This window comes from Vipera berus (assembly GCF_964194415.1).
Source record: "Vipera berus genome assembly, chromosome: 3".
In the NCBI taxonomy this organism is placed as follows: domain Eukaryota; kingdom Metazoa; phylum Chordata; class Lepidosauria; order Squamata; family Viperidae; genus Vipera; species Vipera berus.
The window spans coordinates 7513340-7534066 of record NC_138204.1 but is presented as its reverse complement, the minus strand read 5'-3'; the positions used below and the strand labels follow the sequence as shown (position 1 = coordinate 7534066).

The 20727-nt window shown below is 42.7% G+C and overlaps 1 protein-coding gene across 1 annotated transcript in view; it reads right to left on the bottom strand.

Annotated features, from left to right (window-relative positions):
• The window catches only part of CHRNA4 (cholinergic receptor nicotinic alpha 4 subunit), a gene marked incomplete at both ends in the record, with an annotated part of 76992 nt that overhangs the window by 23805 nt on the left and 32460 nt on the right, over window positions 1-20727 (bottom strand). The window contains 2 exons of the mRNA XM_081323758.1: window positions 10462-10571; window positions 11772-11816. Of these exons, the coding sequence (XP_081179884.1) occupies window positions 10462-10571; window positions 11772-11816 (155 nt within the window). The remainder of the gene's footprint in view (window positions 1-10461; window positions 10572-11771; window positions 11817-20727) is intronic.

The following is a 20727-nucleotide window of genomic DNA, read 5'->3' as shown; positions in this document are numbered from 1 at the left end:
ACACTTCAGGTTTCGTACAGCCCTAACTCACAATTATGTTGTTTATGCTATGTGTGAAGTTGGGGCAAATTTTCATAATTTATTCCCATCAACAGTGGGAAAGCTCTGTGAAAACAAAGCGCGCACACATAGTGGGAAATCTCTGCCAAAGCAAAGCACAGATACACACAAACACAAACACACACAAACGTACACACCAACACAAACAGTGCAGTCCTCATTTGCAATTACTTTTTCTGGCTTTGTATGATGCTGGGGCGCAAATAATTTCATAATTTATTCCCCTCCACAATGGGGAAACCTCTGCCAACTGACTCACAACCTCCACTGAAGCACAAGTGCCGGTCTAATTACCCACCCTTGACAGAGTGGGGCAGATTTCCACTGCAAGTGACAGGCGCGTCATGCTTCTAGACCTGTGGATGCTTTTTTTTTTTTAGTCACTGCCCTTTGAGATATAAAGGGAAAGCCTTCCAAGAGATGGGGAGGGCGCCATCTTGCAAACTGCACCCCCACAGAGCACAACGGAGCATTTCAATAGATTTATGGGGCATAAAAGCAATCAAATATTTCTGAAAACATTTCACAGACGGCAGACACCATGCTTCGCCCACGGCTGACCTTCTAAAGAAGGCTAACCTCCATCTTCTTAACCTATGGGGGATTCAACAGCGGCAGCTGCTTACAAACCCATTTGTAAATGACTGCAAAGGATAAAATGCATATTAAGCTCTTCCTGATAATTAAATTCCCCCCCCACTCCACTCCACCCATCACCATGACCCTGACACGCTTTCAGAAAACGCCAGATCGGCCAGCCTATTACTTTATGTCACACCAAATTTATTGATTGACAAACTGTGTTCATTTTCATCGCTTCCAAATGCCACACGCGGTGTCGGCAACCTGGGTGAGTTAATTATCCAGTCTGTTTATAAGTAAACGAAATGTCTGTCTAGTCACTTGCTTAGGAGAAATTAAACCCCATTCATCATGCGAGGAGGACCTTTTTCCAGACCAGTTTGTGAAACGGAACCACAACTGTCCTTTTTAAAGGGATGGCAGAATGACCACAAAAGAGATGTGTCAGAAAATGCGACTTACAACAAAATCTGAGGTAACCCTCAAGTTACGACCGTAACTGAGGTGAAAATTTCCACTGATAAACAAGACAATTATTAAGGGAGCTTTGCCTCATTTTACGACCTTTCTTGCCACAGTTGTTAAGTGGGTCGCTCCATTGTTCACTTAGCAACACGGTTGTTCAGTGAATCTGGTTTCCCCATTGACGTGTGTCAGAAGGTCGCAAAAGGGGATCACATGGCCCCAGGGCACTGTGACCGTCATAAATACATGTTAGTTGCCAAGCATCCAAATTTTGATCATGTGACCAGGGGGATGCTGCAATGGTTGTAACTGTGAAAAACGGTCATAAGTCACTTTTTTCAGTGCTGTTGTAACTTTGATCAGTCACTAAATGAATAGTTATAAATCGAGAACTACCTGTAATCTGAGCCTTTTTTGGGAGGTGAGATTACTACTTTGCCTTCCTGTGTTTTCCTATAAGGAATATCTCTAATGCCATTTCCATGAAATTATTGGAATAATCAGAAAGGATACAGGAGCCTACAGCAAGGGATGGAAAGTAATCAAGGAGTGAAGCAACCTAGAACAAAGAAGAAATTTTCCTGACAGTGAGAACAATTAATCAGTGGAACAGCTTTGCCTCCAGAAGTTGTGAATGCTCCAACACTGGAGGTTTTAAGAAGAGATTGGACAACCATTTGTCTGAAATGGTACAGGATTTCCTGCTTGAGCGGGGAGGTTGGACTAGAAGACCTCCAAGGTCCCTTCCAACTCTGTTGTTCTATTCTATTCTGTTCCTGCTTGAGCAGAGGGTTGGACTAGAAGACCTCCATGGTCCCTTCCAACTCTGTTATTCTATTCTATTCTATTCTATTCTATTCTATTCTATTCTATTCTATTCTATTCTATTCTATTCTATTCTATTCTATTCTATTCTATTCTATTCTATTCTATTCTATTCTATTCTATTCTATTCCTATCCCTGCTTGAGCAGAGGGTTGGACTAGAAGACCTCCAAGGTCCCTTCCAACTGTATTATTCTGATCTGTTTCTGGTCTTGATATCACTGTTGATTTATTTTCATGTCAAGCAGTGAGGCAAATATCAAGGAGTTCTGTTCTCCTAGCACAGGTATTAGGGCAGGACGGTGGCTCAGTGGTTAAGATGCTGGGTTTGTCGGGCGGAAAGCCGGCAGCTCGGGTTTGAGACCCAAGCGTCACGTGACGGGGTGAGCACCCGTCTTCGCCTCAGCTCTTGCCAATCTAGCAGTTTGAAAGCATGCAAACACGAGTAGATAAATAGGTATGATTCCAGAGGGAAGGTAACAGCGCTCAATGATGTCACGCTGGCCATATGACCGCGGAAATGTCTTCGGACAGCGCTGGCTCAATGGCCTTCAAATGGAGATGAGCAGCGCTAGCAACGGCTAGCGGAGTAAAATCCACAGGGAATCCTTCGCCTTTATTTACCATTATGTATTTCTTGGCTCACAACTGTAAAGGAGCCCAGGATTTCCCTCATAAATCATGAGAATCATAAGTCGAGGTGCCCACATGACTAATCCGATTTTATGAGGTTTTTTTGCAGTGGTTATGCAAATGCCAAGGTTGTTAAACAAACCTATTGTCTACAACGAACCTTTTTTTTTTACAGAAACCAGAAATAAAGACCAGTCTCTGGTGAAAAATGTCATACATTGTGGTCACACGAGTGTGGGATGCTGGAAACAGCCACGAATGCAGCCTATGTTGCCAAGCACCGAAAATGCAATCACATGTCCACAGGAGAACGGACGTTGTCACTTCAAACAGTCACTAAATGATCAGTTGTTAACTGAGAACTACCGGTAGAAAATCCGATCAAGAATAGTCACCTTCAGGATCCCTACAGGCTCAAACACATATGTTTCTGACCAGTGGTGGGATTCAAATACCTGAACAACCGGTTCTCATATTGGATGCAGGCCTGGGCCTCTGAGGCCTAGAACGGGCTTCCAGAAGTGGCATCCACGCACTTCCGGCGAGCTCCTCCAGGCCTCTGAGGCCTAGAACAGACTTCTTGAAGTGGCATCCATGAACTTCTGGCAGGCCGTTCTAGGCCTGGGAGGCCTCCTGAAGACCTCCAAGACCTAGACTGGACTTCCAGAAGCACTGTGCATTAAGCCAGTTTTCTGAACTCAGCAAACTTTAGCAACCGGTTCTACAAACTGAATCTCACCACTGCTTCTGACTCATATTTATGCCGTTTGCTGTGTCCCAGGGTCATGTGATCCCCTTTTGCGACCTTCTGACAAGCAAAGTCAATGGGGAAGCCAGATTCACTGAACAGCCAAGTTGCTAACTTAATAACTGCAGTGATTCACTTAACAATCGTCAAAGATAGTATAATGGGCAGAACTCACTTAACAAATGTTTCGCTTAGTAAGAGAAATTTTGAGCTGAATTGTGGTTGTAAGTCAAGGACTATCTGTATTGTAGTTAAATTAAGGCTTTCCAAACAGACAAAAATTATTTTGTGAGCACAGTACCAAAAAAGGATTGATCAATTTGGTTATTGGGTATTTAAACAGCCAGATCTGGTCAACTTTCTAATTTTGTGAGATTTGTGGTATTTGCTATATAGGCAAATGTTTTAGGCAAATATATATTCAGCGTGATAAGTAAAAAGAAACACAGTGCAGCTGGATTTAGAAGCTGTTTTAAAAAATTGGCAGAAAAATATTCTGCAGCTGAATATATACAGAATGCTGACTTCTGAGCCAGTTAACGCTAACTGGATATATTTCTTGGTTTAGTTTTTGAAGGAATTTCTCTTGGGATAGCAAATGCTGCTCCAATGTACTGAAAAAAATTATTTTTTTCTCAAGAATGCCTATATTTTACAGTGGTGTCCAATCTTAGCCAACTTTAAGTTCTGTTGACTTCAACTCCCAGAATTCCTCAGCCAGCCATGATAGCTAGGGAATTCTGGGAGTTGAAGTCCACAAGTCTTAAAGTTACCCAAGTTGGATCCTCCTGTGTTAGAACAAGGGTGTCAAACTGCTGGCCCACGGGCTGGATGCATCATAGCGAAACCGTGCCCACCCCATTGCCGGCAATGGCAAAAAAGTCGTGATATGGTGCGTGATGTTGCGAGTTTGACACCCCTGTGTTAGAACATTTAAATGTGGCAATGGTTAATTGATAGGGTCATCTTATGGGTGAGACGGGCAGCATGGAAATGTAATAAATACATAAATATAAATAAATAATTAGTGAGGGGAGTCAGGCCCACAGAGTGAAAAAAAAGAAGGCAGGGACTTATGAGTTTTGTTAGGAAGTCTTTTCTTTAGTGTAAGGAGTCCTCAGTTTATAACCATTTCTTTAGTGACCGCTCAAAGTTGCAAACACACTGAAAAAAGTGACATGACCTGTTTCCATACTTTTGATCCTTGTGGCATCCCTATAGTCACATGATCAAAATTTGGGTGCTTGCACACTGAGATGTATTTGTGACAGTTGCACTGTCTCAGGTTAAGTGACAGTAAGGAACTGAAGACATTAAGTGAATCCAACTTCCTTCATTGACATTGCTTGTTGGAACTCAGCTGGGAAAGTTACCAAGGGTGATCATCGGGACAGTTACATTGGTGCCACTGTAACTTTAAATAGAATAGAATAGAATAGAATAGAATAGAATAGAATAGAATAGAATAGAATAGAATAGAATAGAATAGAATAGAATAGAATAGAATAGAATAGAATAGAATAGAATAGAATAGAATAGAATAGAATAGAATAGAATAGAATATGAGAAGAGAAAAGAGAAGAGAAGAGAATATGAGAAGAGAAGAGAAGAGAAGAGAAGAGAAGAGAAGAGAAGAGAAGCGAAGCGAAGAGAAGAGAAGAGAAGAGAAGAGAAGAGAAGAGAAGAGAAGAGAAGAGAAGAGAAGAGAAGAGAAGAGAAAATAGACTAGACTAGACTGGACTGGACGAATAGAATAGAATAGAATAGAATAGAATAGAATAGAATAGAATAGAATAGAATAGAATAGAATAGAATAGAATAGAATAGAATAGAATAGAATAGAATAGAATAGAATAGAATAGAATAGAATAGAATAGAGCTGGAGGGGACCTTGGAGGTCTTCTAGTCCAGTCCCCCACTTAAGCAGGAGAGCCTATACCGTCTCAGACAGGTGAATGGCTGGCTCAGGAATTCTGGGAGTTGAAGTCCACAAGTCATAAAAGAACCAAGGTTGCCTACTCCTGGCCTATACCATCCCAGACAAGTGACTGCCTAGCCTCTTCTTAAAAATACGGTTGTTAAGTGAAGGACTATCTGTATCCTTATGCTTTCTTGCAGAATCGCCAGCCAGAGATTTCTGCCAGACCACTGCAGCACCAGCAGATACAAAATTTTTTTTTTTTTAAAAAAAATTATGTTTTGGTTTACTAAGATGATTCCATTGGTTCAAAGAGGTAAGAAACTTGGCTCGCCCGTCATCCAAACGATTTACTGCAGATTAATGCTACTTTGCCAAGAAATCTCATTGAAGCAGGCTGCAGCTGGAACAATTAAAAGTAAGTACTCTACCGGGGAGGACAAGGATTTGGAGGGAGACCAGGTACGTCTGGGAAGAAGGCCTGTCTAAAAAACAGGGGTCTGCAAACTTGGCAACGTTAAGACTTGTGCACTTCAACTCCCAGAATTCCCCAGCCAGCATGGTGAACATTTTAGAGGGATGTCCAACCTTGGTAATTTTAGGACCTGTGGACTTCAGCTCCCAGAATGTAGTTTTAAGATATGCCCTGTTCACCGCCCTGAGTCCTTCGGGAGAAGGGCGGTATAAAAATTTAATTAAAATAAATAAATAAATAAATACAGGTCTTAAAGTTACCAGGTTTGGAGACCCCTGCTCTAAATGGAACAGGACAACTCGCCGGGGCCAACGTGTCACGGGACAACTCACCATGCGACAATTCAACAATTCAATTTAATTCTTTAAAATAATTTTTAAAAACATTTTGATTTTTGTCATTCACACTTCCATTTTTGTCCCTCCTGTGGCATCCCCTCTTTAATGATTCTATTCCACCATTTCCTTGATGTTAATGTAACTCTTCTCTCATGGCGTGTTGTCCCACTGTGAGTTAGCCGTGGCGAGTGGTCATAGATCCGCTCGAAAGGCCTGGAAAGCAAGTCTTTGGGTCCAAAGGAGCTTGTGGCCTTCGGACCCAGCAGACCAATGGCTCTTAGCGATCCTAGCCTGCACGACCGATAGCAGAGGATGCTGGGAGATGTAGTTCAGCAACATCTGGAAGGCAACCACTAGGTATACTTGTAGTCCTTGACTTACAAGCAGCGGTGAGATTCAGCTGGTTCGTACCACTTCGGCAGAACCAGTAGTTAATTTTTTGTTGCCCAACCCCTGAATGGACTTCCGGAAGTGGCATCCATGCAGAGAACCAGTTGTTCACATATTTGAATCCCACCACTGCTTACAACTGATCACTTAGGGGCCATTTGAAGTAACAACGAATCTGAAAAAAGGAACTTTTAAGTCCCAGAGTCGAAGTTCTGACAGTCCTGCCCCCTCTGTGGTCACATGACCAAATTTCAGGCACTTGGCAATCCAGCCGGATATGCAGCCGTTTGCAGCGTCCTGCAGTCATGTGACTGCGTTATACAATGGTTTTGCTAAAACTGGACAGTTACTTCTAGTTTTCAGCAAAACTGCATCCACAGCAAACCATTACGGGACTGGAGGCTAAAACATATAAGGAACGGATGCTGGAACTGGGTATGTCTAGTTTAATGAAGAGAAGGACGAGGGGGGACATGATAGCAGCCTTCCAATATCTCAGCGGCTGCCCCAAAGAAGAGGGAGTCAAGCTATTTTCCAAAGCATCTGAAGGCAGGACAAGAAGCAATGGATGGAAACTAATCAAGGAGAGAAGCAACCTGGAACTAAGGAGAAATTTCCTGGCAGTTAGAACAATTGATCAGTGGAACAACCTGCCTCTAGAAGCTGTGAATGTTCCAACACTGGAAGTTTTTAAGAAGAGACTGGACAGCCATTTGTCTGAAATGGTACAGGGTTTCCTGCCTGAGCTGGGGGTTGGACTAGATGACCTCCAAGGTTCCTCCCAACTCTATTGTTATTGTTAATAATAATAATAATGTCAAAGAAAAAGAACTGGGAAAAATTACGAAATATCGCGACCTGGCCATCGAGACTGCGCGATTATGGATGAAACGTGTAACAGTGATACCCATTGTCATCAGGGTCCAAAAACTATGTCCAAAAACTTTGCAAAATACATCAAGAAACTGCAGCTTCCTGCAATAACTCCAGCAAAGCTACAAAAAACTGCGCTACTCGGAACATCTTACATTTTAAGGAGATACCTGGTTGATACGTAGGATGCTGGCAGCAACCCTTGTCAACCATTAGTGCCAGTCAATTTGAGTGTTCAGTTGACTGAGTTTCATGTTTTATGAATAAAAGTTTTATAACAACAACAACAACAACAACAACAACAACAACAACAACAACAACAACAATAATAATAATAATAATAATAATAATAATAATAATAATAATAATAATAATAATAATAATAATAATAATAATAGAGTTGGGAGAACAAAGCAGGCCCAATCCCCAACCTTCCTCTGCAACATTTAAGAAAATACAGGTTGTGTTTCATCACAGCGAAATTCAAAAGAACAGTCATGTTTTGCTCCAACTTCAAAACAAAATTTTGGCATCCACGAGTTTGTTTTGAGCTCACCTCATTGCTAAGGTTATCTTCTGCATCTCAAACACTCAAAATATTGGCACGGATGGTGATTTTCAGTCTTTTAAAAAACCATACAATTCAGTTACTCATAATTAACTAATGATGCATTGGAAAATCTCCATGACGCTTTAAAACCTTTTGTCTGCTCACTCCTATTTTATCACGAATTATTCTTTAAAAAATATTTCACCAAAAAATAAATACATCCCACCCTGCCCAAAATATTAGCATTTAATATGGTCAGACTTTATTCTAAGGTCAGAAGGAAACCGCATTGTGGGACACTTTGCTTAAGTTTCAAGTTCAGAATGTCACACAGGCTATTTCAAGGGCAGAATCTTCCACACTGGATCCTTTCTGCACCTTCCTACAGATTCTTCTGTGAAACACAATACTGAGATCGCTTTTTTCCTTTCTTACTGGTGGACGAGGCATAATTTCCCTGCACAAAGACAAGTGAGAGACAACTCCATTTTCTCATTTGCACCCGGAAGCAAAATATATTTCATAATTTACATTGAGTCCAGTGGTTTTCTTGACCCATCTTAAGTCCTCTCCTGTAACTGGTTGAAGAGGTCTACCAGTCCATGGTCTCTAGCAAATTTCCTTTTTAGAGTTCCTCCTGAATCTGTCTGTCTGTCTGTCTGTCTGTCTGTCTGTCTGTCTGTCTGTCTGTCTGTCTGTCTATCTATCTGTCTATCTATCTATCTATCTATCTATCTATCTATCTATCTATCTATCTATCTATCTATCTATCTATCTATCTAGGCTCCAACTGGTACAGAATGCAGCCGCGAGAGTTGTGCTGGGAGTCTCCCGATACTCCCATGTTACACCTCTGCTCCGTGAGCTGCATTGGCTCCCAGTTGTCTTCCGAGTGAGATTCAAGATTCTGGTAATGGTTTTCAAGGCCCTACATGGCATGGGTCCGGAGTACCTTAGGGATCACCTGCTGCCGGCGTCAACTTCCCTCCGCCCTGTGCGTTCCCACAGAGAGGGCCTCCTCAGGGTGCCACCAGTCAGAGAATGTCGTCTGGTGGCCCCCAGGGGGAGGTCCTTCTCTGTGGGCACCCCGGATTTATGGAATCGGTTGCCGGTTGAGCTCTGGATGGCGCCCGACCTTCGCTCCTTCCGACGCGATCCGAAGACTTATTTGTTCGAACAAGCCGGCCTGGCCTGATGGGGGATGGGTTGGGATTTTATTGTTGTTTTAAATGTATTTAACTTATTGTTGTAGCTTGGGCATTTCGTTTAATTCTTTTTAACTTTTGTATTTTTCTACTTTTATATGTTTGCCCTGTTCACCACCCTGAGTCCTTCGGGAGAAGGGCGGTATACAAATAAAATTATTATTATTATTATTATTATTATTATTATTATTATTATTATTATTATTATTATTATTATTATTATTATTATTATTATTATTATTATTATTATTATTATTATTATTATTATTATTTGTCAATCTATCTGTCTGTCTATCTATCTGTCTGTCTGTCTATCTGTCTATCTAACTACCTATCTATATCTCTCTATCTGTCAATCTGTCTATCTATCTGTCTGTCTATCTATCTATCTATCTATCTATCTATCTATCTATATCTCTATCTGTCACTCTGTCTGTCTATCTATCTGTCTGTCTATCTATCTATCTCTATCTCTCTCTGTCAATCTATCTGTCTATCTATCTATCTGTCTGTCTGTCTGTCTGTCTATCTATCTATCTCTATCTCTCTCTGTCAATCTATCTATCTATCTATCTATCTATCTATCTATCTATCTATCTATCTATCTATCTATCTATCTACCTATCTATATCTCTCTATCTGTCAATCTGTCTATCTATCTGTGTCTATCTATCTATCTATCTATCTATCTATCTATCTATCTATCTATCTATCTCTATCTCTTTATCTGTCAATCTATCTATCTCTCTCTCTCTCTATCTATCTATCTATCTATCTATCTATCTATCTATATCTCTCTATCTGTCACTCTATCTGTCTGTCTGTCTATCTATCTATCTATCTATCTATCTATCTATATCTCTCTCTGTCAATCTATCTATCTGTCTATCTATGTCTATTTATCTATCTGTCTGTCTGTCTGTCTGTCTGTCTGTCTGTCTGTCTGTCTATCTATCTATCTATCTATCTATCTATCTATCTATCTATCTATCTATCTCCATCTTTGTTATAATCTTTTTAAATAAATACCTCAAGACAGTGAACATATCCAACACACCTTTCTCCTCCTATTTTCCCTATAACAACACTGAGAGAAGAGTTACTGGCTCAAAGTCACCCAGCTGGCTTTCATGCCAAAGGCAGGACTAGAACTCACAGTCTCCTGGTGACCGACCCAAAGTCACCCAGCTGGCTCTATCTTTCTATTTGCACTTACTAGATTTTCTACATGATTTGCTTTAGTCTGACAAGATTTCTTTCTATAAAGGAAACTGCTTAGAGAATCTCAATGTGTTGTTCTTGGTTACTGGAGCCCGACCTCTGCAGAAACGCCCTGTGTTTCCTGGAAGACAAGATAAAACCACAGCCCTAAAGGAAAGACTCTCGGAATATGTTCTTACTTGTTGTAAAGTACTATGTCCGGTCTCCAAATAAGCTCAGATGGGATTCGTATCGACGTAACGTTCTCATATTCTTCAGGATCCCAACGTAACTTATAATCATGCCACTCCTAAAAGGCAGGAAATACCAGATAAATAATTAGACTCCCCAAAAAGAAAGCAATATTAATCATCAAATTCTGAAGTCAGAACTGAAAAAGCTTCTTGGATGAGAAGCGAAACGTCTTCACGGAAAAACAAAGAAATTCCAGTTGCCTTTTGAAAAAAGCACCTTTGGGATCACCGTGGCCTGGATGACTTGAGAATCTCCATAGACATCAAACTCTGAACACATTTTATGTCAGGCATATAGGAGCAAGGAGAATGATTGCACCAATGTTTGTCATACTGAGCAACTTTAAGACGTGTGGACTTCATCTCCCAGAATTCCCCAGCCAGCATGAGAAATATTGATTTATACTACAGGTATAAGGTAGTCTCATTAGCTGAAATATAACAAAAGCTTCTGGCATTTGGGGACAGGATTTATTCTCAGAAATCCCTTAACCTGGAGGTTGTGAAAAGAGACCATTAGGTTATACTCTGGTTTCCTCTGAATACATGAATGAGATCCTCTCCTGGGAACCGTTATAGGAATGTACTAAGTGGGTTAGTTGAAGGGAGGAGGAGGAAGGGGGGAGGAGGAGGAGGGGGAGGAAGAGGAGGAAGAGGAAGGGGAGGAAGAGACAGCAGTGGAGGGGGGAGGAGGGAGAGGAGGGGAAAGAGGAGGGGAGAAGGAGGAGGAAGAGAAGGGGGAGGGGAGGAGGGGAGGGGGCAGGAGGGGGAGGAAGAGGAAGGTGAGGAAGAGGAGGGGGGAGGAAGAGGAAGTGGTGGAGGGGGGAGGAGGGGGAGGAGGAAGAGGAGGAAGAGGAGGGGAGAGGGAGGAGGGTGGACTTCAACCTTCAGAATTTCCCTCAATAGCCATGGTGGTTGAGGTATTCTGGGAATTGAAGTCCACATACCTGGAAATTGCCACGGTTGGGAAAAACTGGATTTATTTGGAATTTTAAGAAGTTCATGAGACAGCTTTCAAAAACAAGAGCCAGACTGTCTAGACCAAGTCCTTTAACACCCATTTACGTAAAGGTAAATGAGCAGGAAAATTTCCCAATATTTCATGTCATTCCTCACCATCAAAAAGCATGATATTTGTAGAGCAAAACTCCTCACCATCCCTCCCTCCTCCACCCACATTTATGCCTCCTTCTTTCTCAGCTAAGTACAAGCTAGAATGTGGGGGGGGGGGAATAAGGAAATCTTGGTTGACTCACTTGTTTTACCCAAACATTGGTGGTCATCATTTGGTTCTTTTCATCCTGAAAAATGAGAAAAATGAGAAAAACAGAACAGTTGTAAGAAAACCACCAATATTCCCCAAAGCTTCATAAGCTTTTGCTGATGCTGTAATCTCACTAATACCTGCACTAGGAAATATGGGGTCCTTGGTGATCTCTGAGCTTGGTGGAATTTTTGCACACGTTTTGTTACCAAACTAGGTAACATAATCAGTATTAGAAGGTAGTGGGGCTGGATCAACAATAGGACAAAAACCAAGACATAAATAACAACCCAATCCAAGGAACTACCAAGGACATTTCTACCAACACTGACAGGACAAACCACTTGTTTATAAACAGAAAGCAAATCCCACTCTCTTCTAAAATTGATGGTGTTACTTAGTTGGGTAATGAAATGTCTGCAAGACAAGCTCAGAGAACACCAAGGACCCCACAGTTCAGTCTTCTTTCGGTACTAAGAAATCAGTCAAAAATACAGACGTTGCCAATGCTTAGCACAATCTGTGTTCAATGCTCCAATCGAACATCTTGATCTTATACAGCTTTTTAACTGCTTGCGTAACTCCAGCTCTAGAGCTGGGTGCAACTCTGCAACTGGACATCTCCAACCAGATTGTCTTTCAGATACACTGGACTATAAAGCCCCATCACTCCCAGACAACATTTTAAGTAGCTAGGAATAATGGGACTTGTAATCCAATGACCCAGGGGACAATGGCTCACTGAAGTTATCAAAAGAGGTCCAGCATTCATCTATCAAGATTTTTAAGAAGAGATTGGACAGCCATTTGTCCGGGTCTGGAGGAGGAGGAAGAGGAGCTGATCAGAAGGAGAAGATGAGGACCCAGATTGTTGGGGGCAATTAAGCTGACTTTGTAATAATGCCGCTTGGGGGTGTGTGTGAAAGCCCTAATAAGCAGGCATATACATAGAATGAAGGCTACTGCTAAGCTTGTAAGCCGCCCTGAGTCTTCGGAGAAGGGCGGGATATAATGGAATTAAAATAAATAAATAAAAATAAGATGAGGATGAGAAGGAGGAAGGAGAAAGATGAAGGAGAAGGAGGGAGGAGAAGGAGTTCTAAATCAAAGAAGATGACTAAGGCACACTTTCTGCTTAATGAGACTTTGTAAGGAGGAGAAGGAGGAGGAGGAGGAGAAGAAGGAGAAGGAGAAGGATTTAGATTTAGACTTTATTAGATTTATATACCGCCCTTTTCCCGTAGGACTCAGGATGGTTTACAAGGTGTTTAAAACATCAATACAATACAAAAATTAAAAAACAATTAAAAATAATTAAATTCGATCCCTGAAATAAAAATATAAAAACCCCAATTAAAAACTCTCAGCCTGGGCCTGAAAGCTCAAAGAGCCAGGTCTTTAGGTCCCGGCAAAATGAACGCAGGTCAGGGGCAGTCCTAAGCTCCACGGGCAGCTGGTTCCAAAGGGCAGGCGCACCCACAGAGAAGGCCCTCCCCCTGGGCGTCATCCGCCGGCAGTCTTTTACCGCCGGCACCCTGAGAAGACCCTCCCTGTGTGAGCGCACTGGACGAAGGGAACTTGATGCCGGCAGCAGGTGTTCCCTCAGATAACCCGGACCCAAGCCATTTAGGGCTTTATAGGTCATCACCAGCACCTTGAATCTCACCCGGAGGGCAACCGGGAGCCTATGCAGCTCGCGGAGTAGAGGTATTACATGGGAGTATCGGGAAACCCCCATCACAACTCGCGCGGCTGCATTCTGCACCAGCTGAAGCCTCCGATTGGTCCTCAAGGGCAGCCCCATGTAGAGAGCGTTGCAGTAGTCTAAATGGGAGGTCACGAGCACATGAGTGACTGTGCGTATGGCATCTCGGTCCAGGTAGGGTCGCAACTGGCGCACCAGGTGAACCTGGGCAAAAGCCCCTCTGGTCACGGCTCCTATGTGGTCTTCAAAACTGAGCTGTGAATCCAGGAGGATGCCCAAGTTGCGAGCCCTATCAAAGGGGGGTAACACCTCACCCCCCATCGTTGATGGAATAGTTTGGTCAACCCGAGATGCCGGTATGCACAACCACTCAGTCTTGGCAGGATTGAGACGAAGCCTGTTTCTCCCCATCCAGACCCGGACCGTCTCCAGGCAATGGGACATCACGGCGAGGGCATCACTGGGTTGGTTCCAGAGAAGGAGAAGGAGAAGGAGAAGGAGAAGGAGAAGGAGAAGGAGAAGGAGAAGGAGAAGGAGAAGGAGAAGGAGAAGGAGAAGGAGAAGGAGAAGGAGAAGGAGAAGGAGAAGGAGAAGGAGAAGGAGAAAACTTCAGACCCACGAGGAGATAGGGTCCAATGAAAAACCAGGCATTTTCCCACCCAAAGCCTTTTGTCCCTAAGCTAATAAAAGAAACACTCCACTCCAAAATTCACAGAAATCCACTTCTCCTTGGAAAGAAATTTCTAATGCAAATTCGCCTTTGTCAGACTGAATGAGAAGCTGAAGAGAAAGATTATTTCTGAACCCGTGTTTATACAGTTCATTTAACACATGCATCTCTTATGATGTCTGCCTCCTTTTCTCTCCTTCTCGCTTGGCGACGCATAAGTGGACCTGTCTTCCCCTTTCCACGCATCCTCTCCTTGGAGACAGTCCACGTTTCTTACAGGCTAGCTGTCCGATGCCTTTTTTTTGTTTTGTTTTGTTTTGTTTTAAGGGCTAACAGTGCAGAAACGTAATCTGTGAGCTGTTAATATTCAAAGAGCCTTCTGGCTCACAGTAAGAAATTATACCCTGGGCGAGATAATTCAATGGTTTTAGTAAATTGCTTTGAATGTGCAGCTCAGGCTGGGCGTATGAAAATAATAATAAATCGATAAGCCACAGATAATGGCCTTGATTCTTCTGAAGTCGAGCTGAGCTCACGGCCCCTCAAAAGCAAATTAGTAGCTAGGATTTCAGCATTTCATTTTATCTAGATCAGAGGTCCCCGACCTTTTGGGCACCAGGGACCGGTTCCGTGGAGAGAGGTTTTTCCGCGGACCGGAGGGTGCGTGGTTTTGTGTGCTGCCTGCATCCCACGGATGGGGCTTTGTTTGTTTGTGCGGACTGGTTGCTGGCATGCCACGGACCGGTACTGGTCCACGGCCCGGGGGTTGGGGACCCCTGATCTAGATCAGGTCTTTTCCCAGTTTACAAGCTTGGCTTACGGCCACAATTGAGCCCAAAATTAACAACAACAACAACAACAACAACAACAACAATAATAATAATAATAATGTGGGAAGGGACCTTGGAGGCCATCTATTTATGTTGCTAAGCAAGACAGTTAAGTGAGTTTTGCCCCATTTTACAACTTTTCCTGGCACAGTTAAGTGGAGCCTTGCTGGAGCAGTGGGCTAATGCCTCCCTAAGTAACACCAGCTGCCTGCAATTAGTGCAGGTTCGAGTCCCACCAGGCTCAAGGTTGACTCAGCCTTCCATCCTTCCGAGGTAGGTAAAATGAGGACCCAGATTGTTGGGGGGCAATTAAGCTGACTTTGTAATAATGCCGCTTAGGGGGTGTGTGAAAGCCCTAATAAGCAGGCATATACATAGAATGAAGGCTATTGCTAAGCACATTGGTTTGTGCTTAAATTGTAAGCCGCCCTGAGTCTTCGGAGAAGGGTGGGATATAAATGGGATTAAAATAAAAAATAAATAAATAAAATAAGTGAAACGCTGCACAGTCATTAAGGTAGTAACCAGGTTGCTAAGCGAATCTGGCTTCCTCACTGACTTTGCTGTTCAAAAGGTCGCAAAAGGGGATCACATGACACACACACACACACCCCGGGACATTGCCACCATCATAAATGTGAGTCAGTTGCCAAGCGTCCGAATTTTGATCACGTGACCCTGGGGATGCTGCAATGGTCGCAAGTGTGAAACACGGTCATGTCACTTTTTTCAGTGCCGTTGTAACTTCGAACAGTGACTACATGCGCTGCTGTAAGTCAAGGACTACTGCGCTTAACCAGTCTCATCAGCTCGAATCTACTTGTTCATTCCCACTAACTCTCTCATCCATAGTTGGCCTACTATAGCCCTCTAAAGGTGAGCACAGTGGCAATGGCAATAGCACTTGGACTTATATACCGCTTCACAGTGCTTCACAACCCTCTCTAAGCGGTTTACAATACCAACATATTGCCCCCAACAATCTGGGTCCTCATTTTACCATCCTCGGAAGCATGAAAGGCTGAGTCAACCTTGAGCTGGTCAGGATCAAACTGCTGGCAGTGGGCAGAGTCAACCTGCAATCCTGCATTTTAACCACTGCACCACCATGGCAATAGAATAGAACAGAATAGCCATAGCACTTAGGCTTATATAATGCTTCACAGTGCTTTACAGCCCTCTCTAAGCAGTTTATGCCCCCCCCCCCAATTTGGATCCTCATTTTATTGACCTCGGTAGGACGGAAGGCTGAGTCACCCTTGAGCCGGTCAAGATCGAACTGCTCAATTGCAGGCAGGCAGCAGGCAGCAGAAATAGCCTGCACTACCACATTTTAACCACTGCGCCACCAACGCTCTTTTACAATCTGAAGAGTCCAGTCCCAATTATCAGAAAGAATTGGAAGGAGGAACATCCTTGCCTAGTTATCCCTTATTTTTCGATAACAAATCTGGAGAAAATCTGTAACATTTCTTTCCTTCTTAACACAAAGTCAGTCAACATGTTGAAGAAACCTTAGCCACCATGAACAGGAATCATCGAATCATAAGGCTGGAAGGGACCTTGGAGGTCTTCTAGTCCAACCCGATGCCCAAGGCAAGAGACCTTATACCATCCCAATCAAATGGTTGTTCAGTCTACTTTTGAAAGCCAGCAGTGATGGAAGACTCTGAAAGGCAAGCTATACCACCATTCTCACTTAATTGTTCTCACTATCAGGAAATATTGCCGGAATTCTAGGATGGATGTCTCTTTGATAAGTCTCCACCCATTGCTTCTTATCCTGCCCTCAGGTGCTTTGGAGAATAGGATGAACCCCCTCTTCTTTGTGACAGCCCCTCAAGTACTGGAAGACTGTTATCTCCTATCAAGCCCTAACCCTTCTCTTCATTAGACATACTCAGTTCCCACAATTATTCCTCATATGGTTTAGCATCATATGGTTTAGAACTTGAATCACTGTGTATTTAACTCAATTTTTGCTACAATGGAATGGAAATTATAGAACAGAAAAGAACAGAACAGAATAGAATAGAATAATAATGGAGTGGAATAGAACAATAATGGAATGGAATGGAATGGAATGGAATGGAATGGAATAGAATGGAATAGAATAGAACAGAACAGAACAGAACAGAAATACAGAATAGGATAGAAAATAAGAATAGGATAGAATGGAATGGAATAGAATAGAATAGAATAGAATAGAATAGAATAGAATAGAATAGAATAGAATAGAATAGAATAGAATAGAATGGAATGGAATGGAATGGAATGGAATGGAATGGAATGGAATGGAACGGAACGGAACGGAACGGAACGGAACGGAACGGAACGGAACAGAACAGAACAGAATAGAATAGAAATATTCTTTATTGGCTAGGAATTTGTCTCCAGTGCATAAGCTCGCAGTGTACATACAAACAACAAAGTGACAAGTCATAGAGCATAAATCATAAGATACAATCATAAATGATAAGATCCAAACAACAAGTGATCAATCATAAGATACCAATAGGAGAAGGTAGTAGGAAAGATGAGACGATGAGAAAGATGAGAAGATGAGAAGGACAATGAAAACACAGCCTTACCACATGGGTAAATATCTTTAGGCAAAAGAGTGCTGTGGAAATTAGGTGTTTAGCAGAATTAGGCTCTGTTTTTAAGTGCAGGCCATCCTTAAACAGGGGCATCCTCAACCTGAGGATTTGCTCTACATGGTTTCTTCCACATTCCGGAAGCAAGAACTATCTCATAGATCCCAGTGCATCTTTCGTCTTAGATGCTCTCATTGTAGGAGCATCGATCCATGCATTTCTTCATAATGTAAGAAAGTCCATCTTGGGGAATGTACCGGAGCATACATCTGCATCAATTATTCAGGGCAAGTCAACTCTTAACAAGTGCAGCCTGGTCTGCATTTCTTGCGTTGACTTCATTTCCCACACAGGAGGAAATGAGAGATGACTGTTTCCCACCATCTCTGATTTAATTGTAAACGATGACCTCTTTTGTCTCCGGGGTGGTCTTTCTGCTCCAACCGATATCCATCACGCGCTCCTCATTCCTGCTTTGTTCAAGAACGGAGTGGTTTGGTTTCGTCGCATCTCCCTTCCTTTTTCAGTGCATACGAGCTTCCTTGAAACTTTTCAGGGTTATGCAGAAACCAACCGCAAAATGTCCTGCTCTCTTTTAACCTAACAAATCTATTTGCCAAGTGTATCTCAGGAGGAACACCCTCGTTGCAAAGAAAAGCCTCTTCGCCTCTGCCGAATGACTGCTGGGAAAAGGAATGGAGACTCGCCGGTTTCATTCTGCTAACAGGCAGAACATAAAACACAGAATAGCAGAGTGGAAAGGGACCTTGGAGGTCTTCCAATCCAACCCTCCGCTCAAGCAGGAGATCCTATACCATTCTGAACAAATGGCTGTCCAGTCTCTTCTTGAAAACTTCCAGTGTTGGAAGCACTCGCAACTCCAGGAGACAAGCTATTCCATTGTTTAATCCAGGGGTCCTCAAACTTGGCTGGCTGGGGAATTCTGGGAGTTGAAGTTCACAAGTCTCAAAGTGGCCAAGTTTGAGGAGCCCTGGTTTAATGATTCTCACTGTCAGGAAATTTCTCCTTGCTTCCAAGTTGCATTTCTCTTTTACAAGCTTCCACCCATTGCTCCTTGTCCTGCCCTCAAGGTGCTTTGAAGAATAACTCAATCTTCTCTTCTCTGTGACGGCCCCCCAACTGTCCCCAGAGGACAGTTATGTTCCTTCTAGTTCTTCTCTTCGATAAGCTAGACATAGCTAGCTCCCTCAACCTTTCATCATATGATTTAGCCTCCAGCCTCTTCGTGATCTTGTTGCTCTTCTCTGCACGCTTTTTGGGGTCTCAGCATCTATTTTGTATTGTGGTGACCACAACTGGATGTAGTATTCCTAGTGGGGCTTCACTAGTGCAATATAAAAGCGGTACCATCAGCTTGCACGATCTTGGTGCTCTCTCTCTGCTGATGCAGCCTAGGACTGTGTTGGCTTTTTTGGTAGCTGCAGCACATTGCGGGCTCATAGTTCCCACAATACTGTCTTATGTCTAAGTATACTGCTCAAAAAAATAAAGGGAACACTTAAACAACACAATGTACTGTATTTAATAGTAGGATGTCTTATCTTCTGTTCCCTTTATTTTTTTGAGCAGTATATATTTACCCATGTAGTATGGCTGTATTGCTTTTATCCTTCTCATCTGTTCCACTACCTTCTCTTATTGATATCATTATTATGATTATTATTATTACTTTGATATATGATTACTTTGTTGTTTTGCATGCACACTGAGAGCTTATGCACCAGAGACAAATTCCTTGTGTGTCTAATCATACCTGGCCAATAAAGTATTCTATCTTCCATCTTCTATGATCATACTTAAGTGGTGGTCCACTAGGATACCTAGATCTCTCTCATGGTTACATATAAACAAAATTACATGCTTTCTTTAAAAATATTTCTCCTAAGGTGATTCCTGAGGTGATGTCAAGATGTTTCTGTGCACAATGCCAACTACTCAGTGTATGCCAATCCTGCTTTCCTGTATTTTACACCTTGCCACTATGTGTTGGACTGTCTCTAAGGCCTCTCTGCATAGTCTACGCTTTGGATCAGGTGTGTGTGTATATGTACATATGTATATACATATACAAAAGCAAAATATATCTATTTCTCTTTCTGGTTTCCGGCATATACAACAACATAATAAAGGCCAGACTAGGTTAAGTGTCTCCTTCTTCTCCTCCTCCTCCTCCTCCTCCTCCTCCTCCTCCTCCTCCTCCTCCTCCTCCTCCTCCTCCTCCTCTTCTTCTTCTTCTTCTTCTTCTTCTTCTTCTTCTTCTTCTTCTTCTTCTTCTCCTCCTCCTCCTCCTCTTCCTCCTCCTCCTCCTCCTCTTCCTCCTCTTCCTCCTCCTCTTCTTCTTCTTCTTCTTCTTCTTCTTCTTCTTCTTCTTCTTCTTCTTCTTCTTCTTCTTCTTCTTCTCCTCCTCCTCCTCCTCCTCCTCCTCCTCTTCCTCCTCCTCTTCTTCTTCTTCTTCTTCTTCTTCTTCTTCTTCTTCTTCTTCTTCTCCTCCTCCTCCTCCTCTTCCTCCTCCTCCTCCTCCTCTTCCTCCTCTTCCTCCTCCTCTTCTTCTTCTTCTTCTTCTTCTTCTTCTTCTTCTTCTTCTTCTTCTTCTTCTTCTTCTTCTTCTCCTCCTCCTCCTCCTCCTCCTCCTCCTCCTCTTCCTCCTCCTCTTCTTCTTCTTCTTCTTCTTCTTCTTCTTCTTCTTCTTCTTCTTCTTCTTCTTCTTCTTCTTCTTCTTCTTCTTCTTCTTCTTCTTCTTCTTCTTCTTCTCCTCCTCCTCCTCTTCCTCCTCCTCCTCCTCCTCCTCCTCCTCCTCCTCCTCCTCCTCTTCTTCTTCTTCTTCTTCTTCTTCTTCTTCTTCTTCTTCTTCTTCTTCTTCTTCTTCTTCTTCTTCTTCTTCTTCTTCTTCTTCTTCTTCTTCTTCTTCTTCCTTCCTTCCTTCCTTCCTTCCTTCCTTCCTTCCTTCCTTCCTTCCTTCCTTCCTTCCTTCCTTCCTTCCACTAACCCACATAGTACATTCCTATAGGGGTTTAAAGGGTGGGGTGGGATCTCATTCATATATTCTGAGGAAACCAGAGTATAATCTGTCTCTTTTCACAACCCCCAGATTAAGGGATTTCTGAGCGATAATTGAGAATAAATCC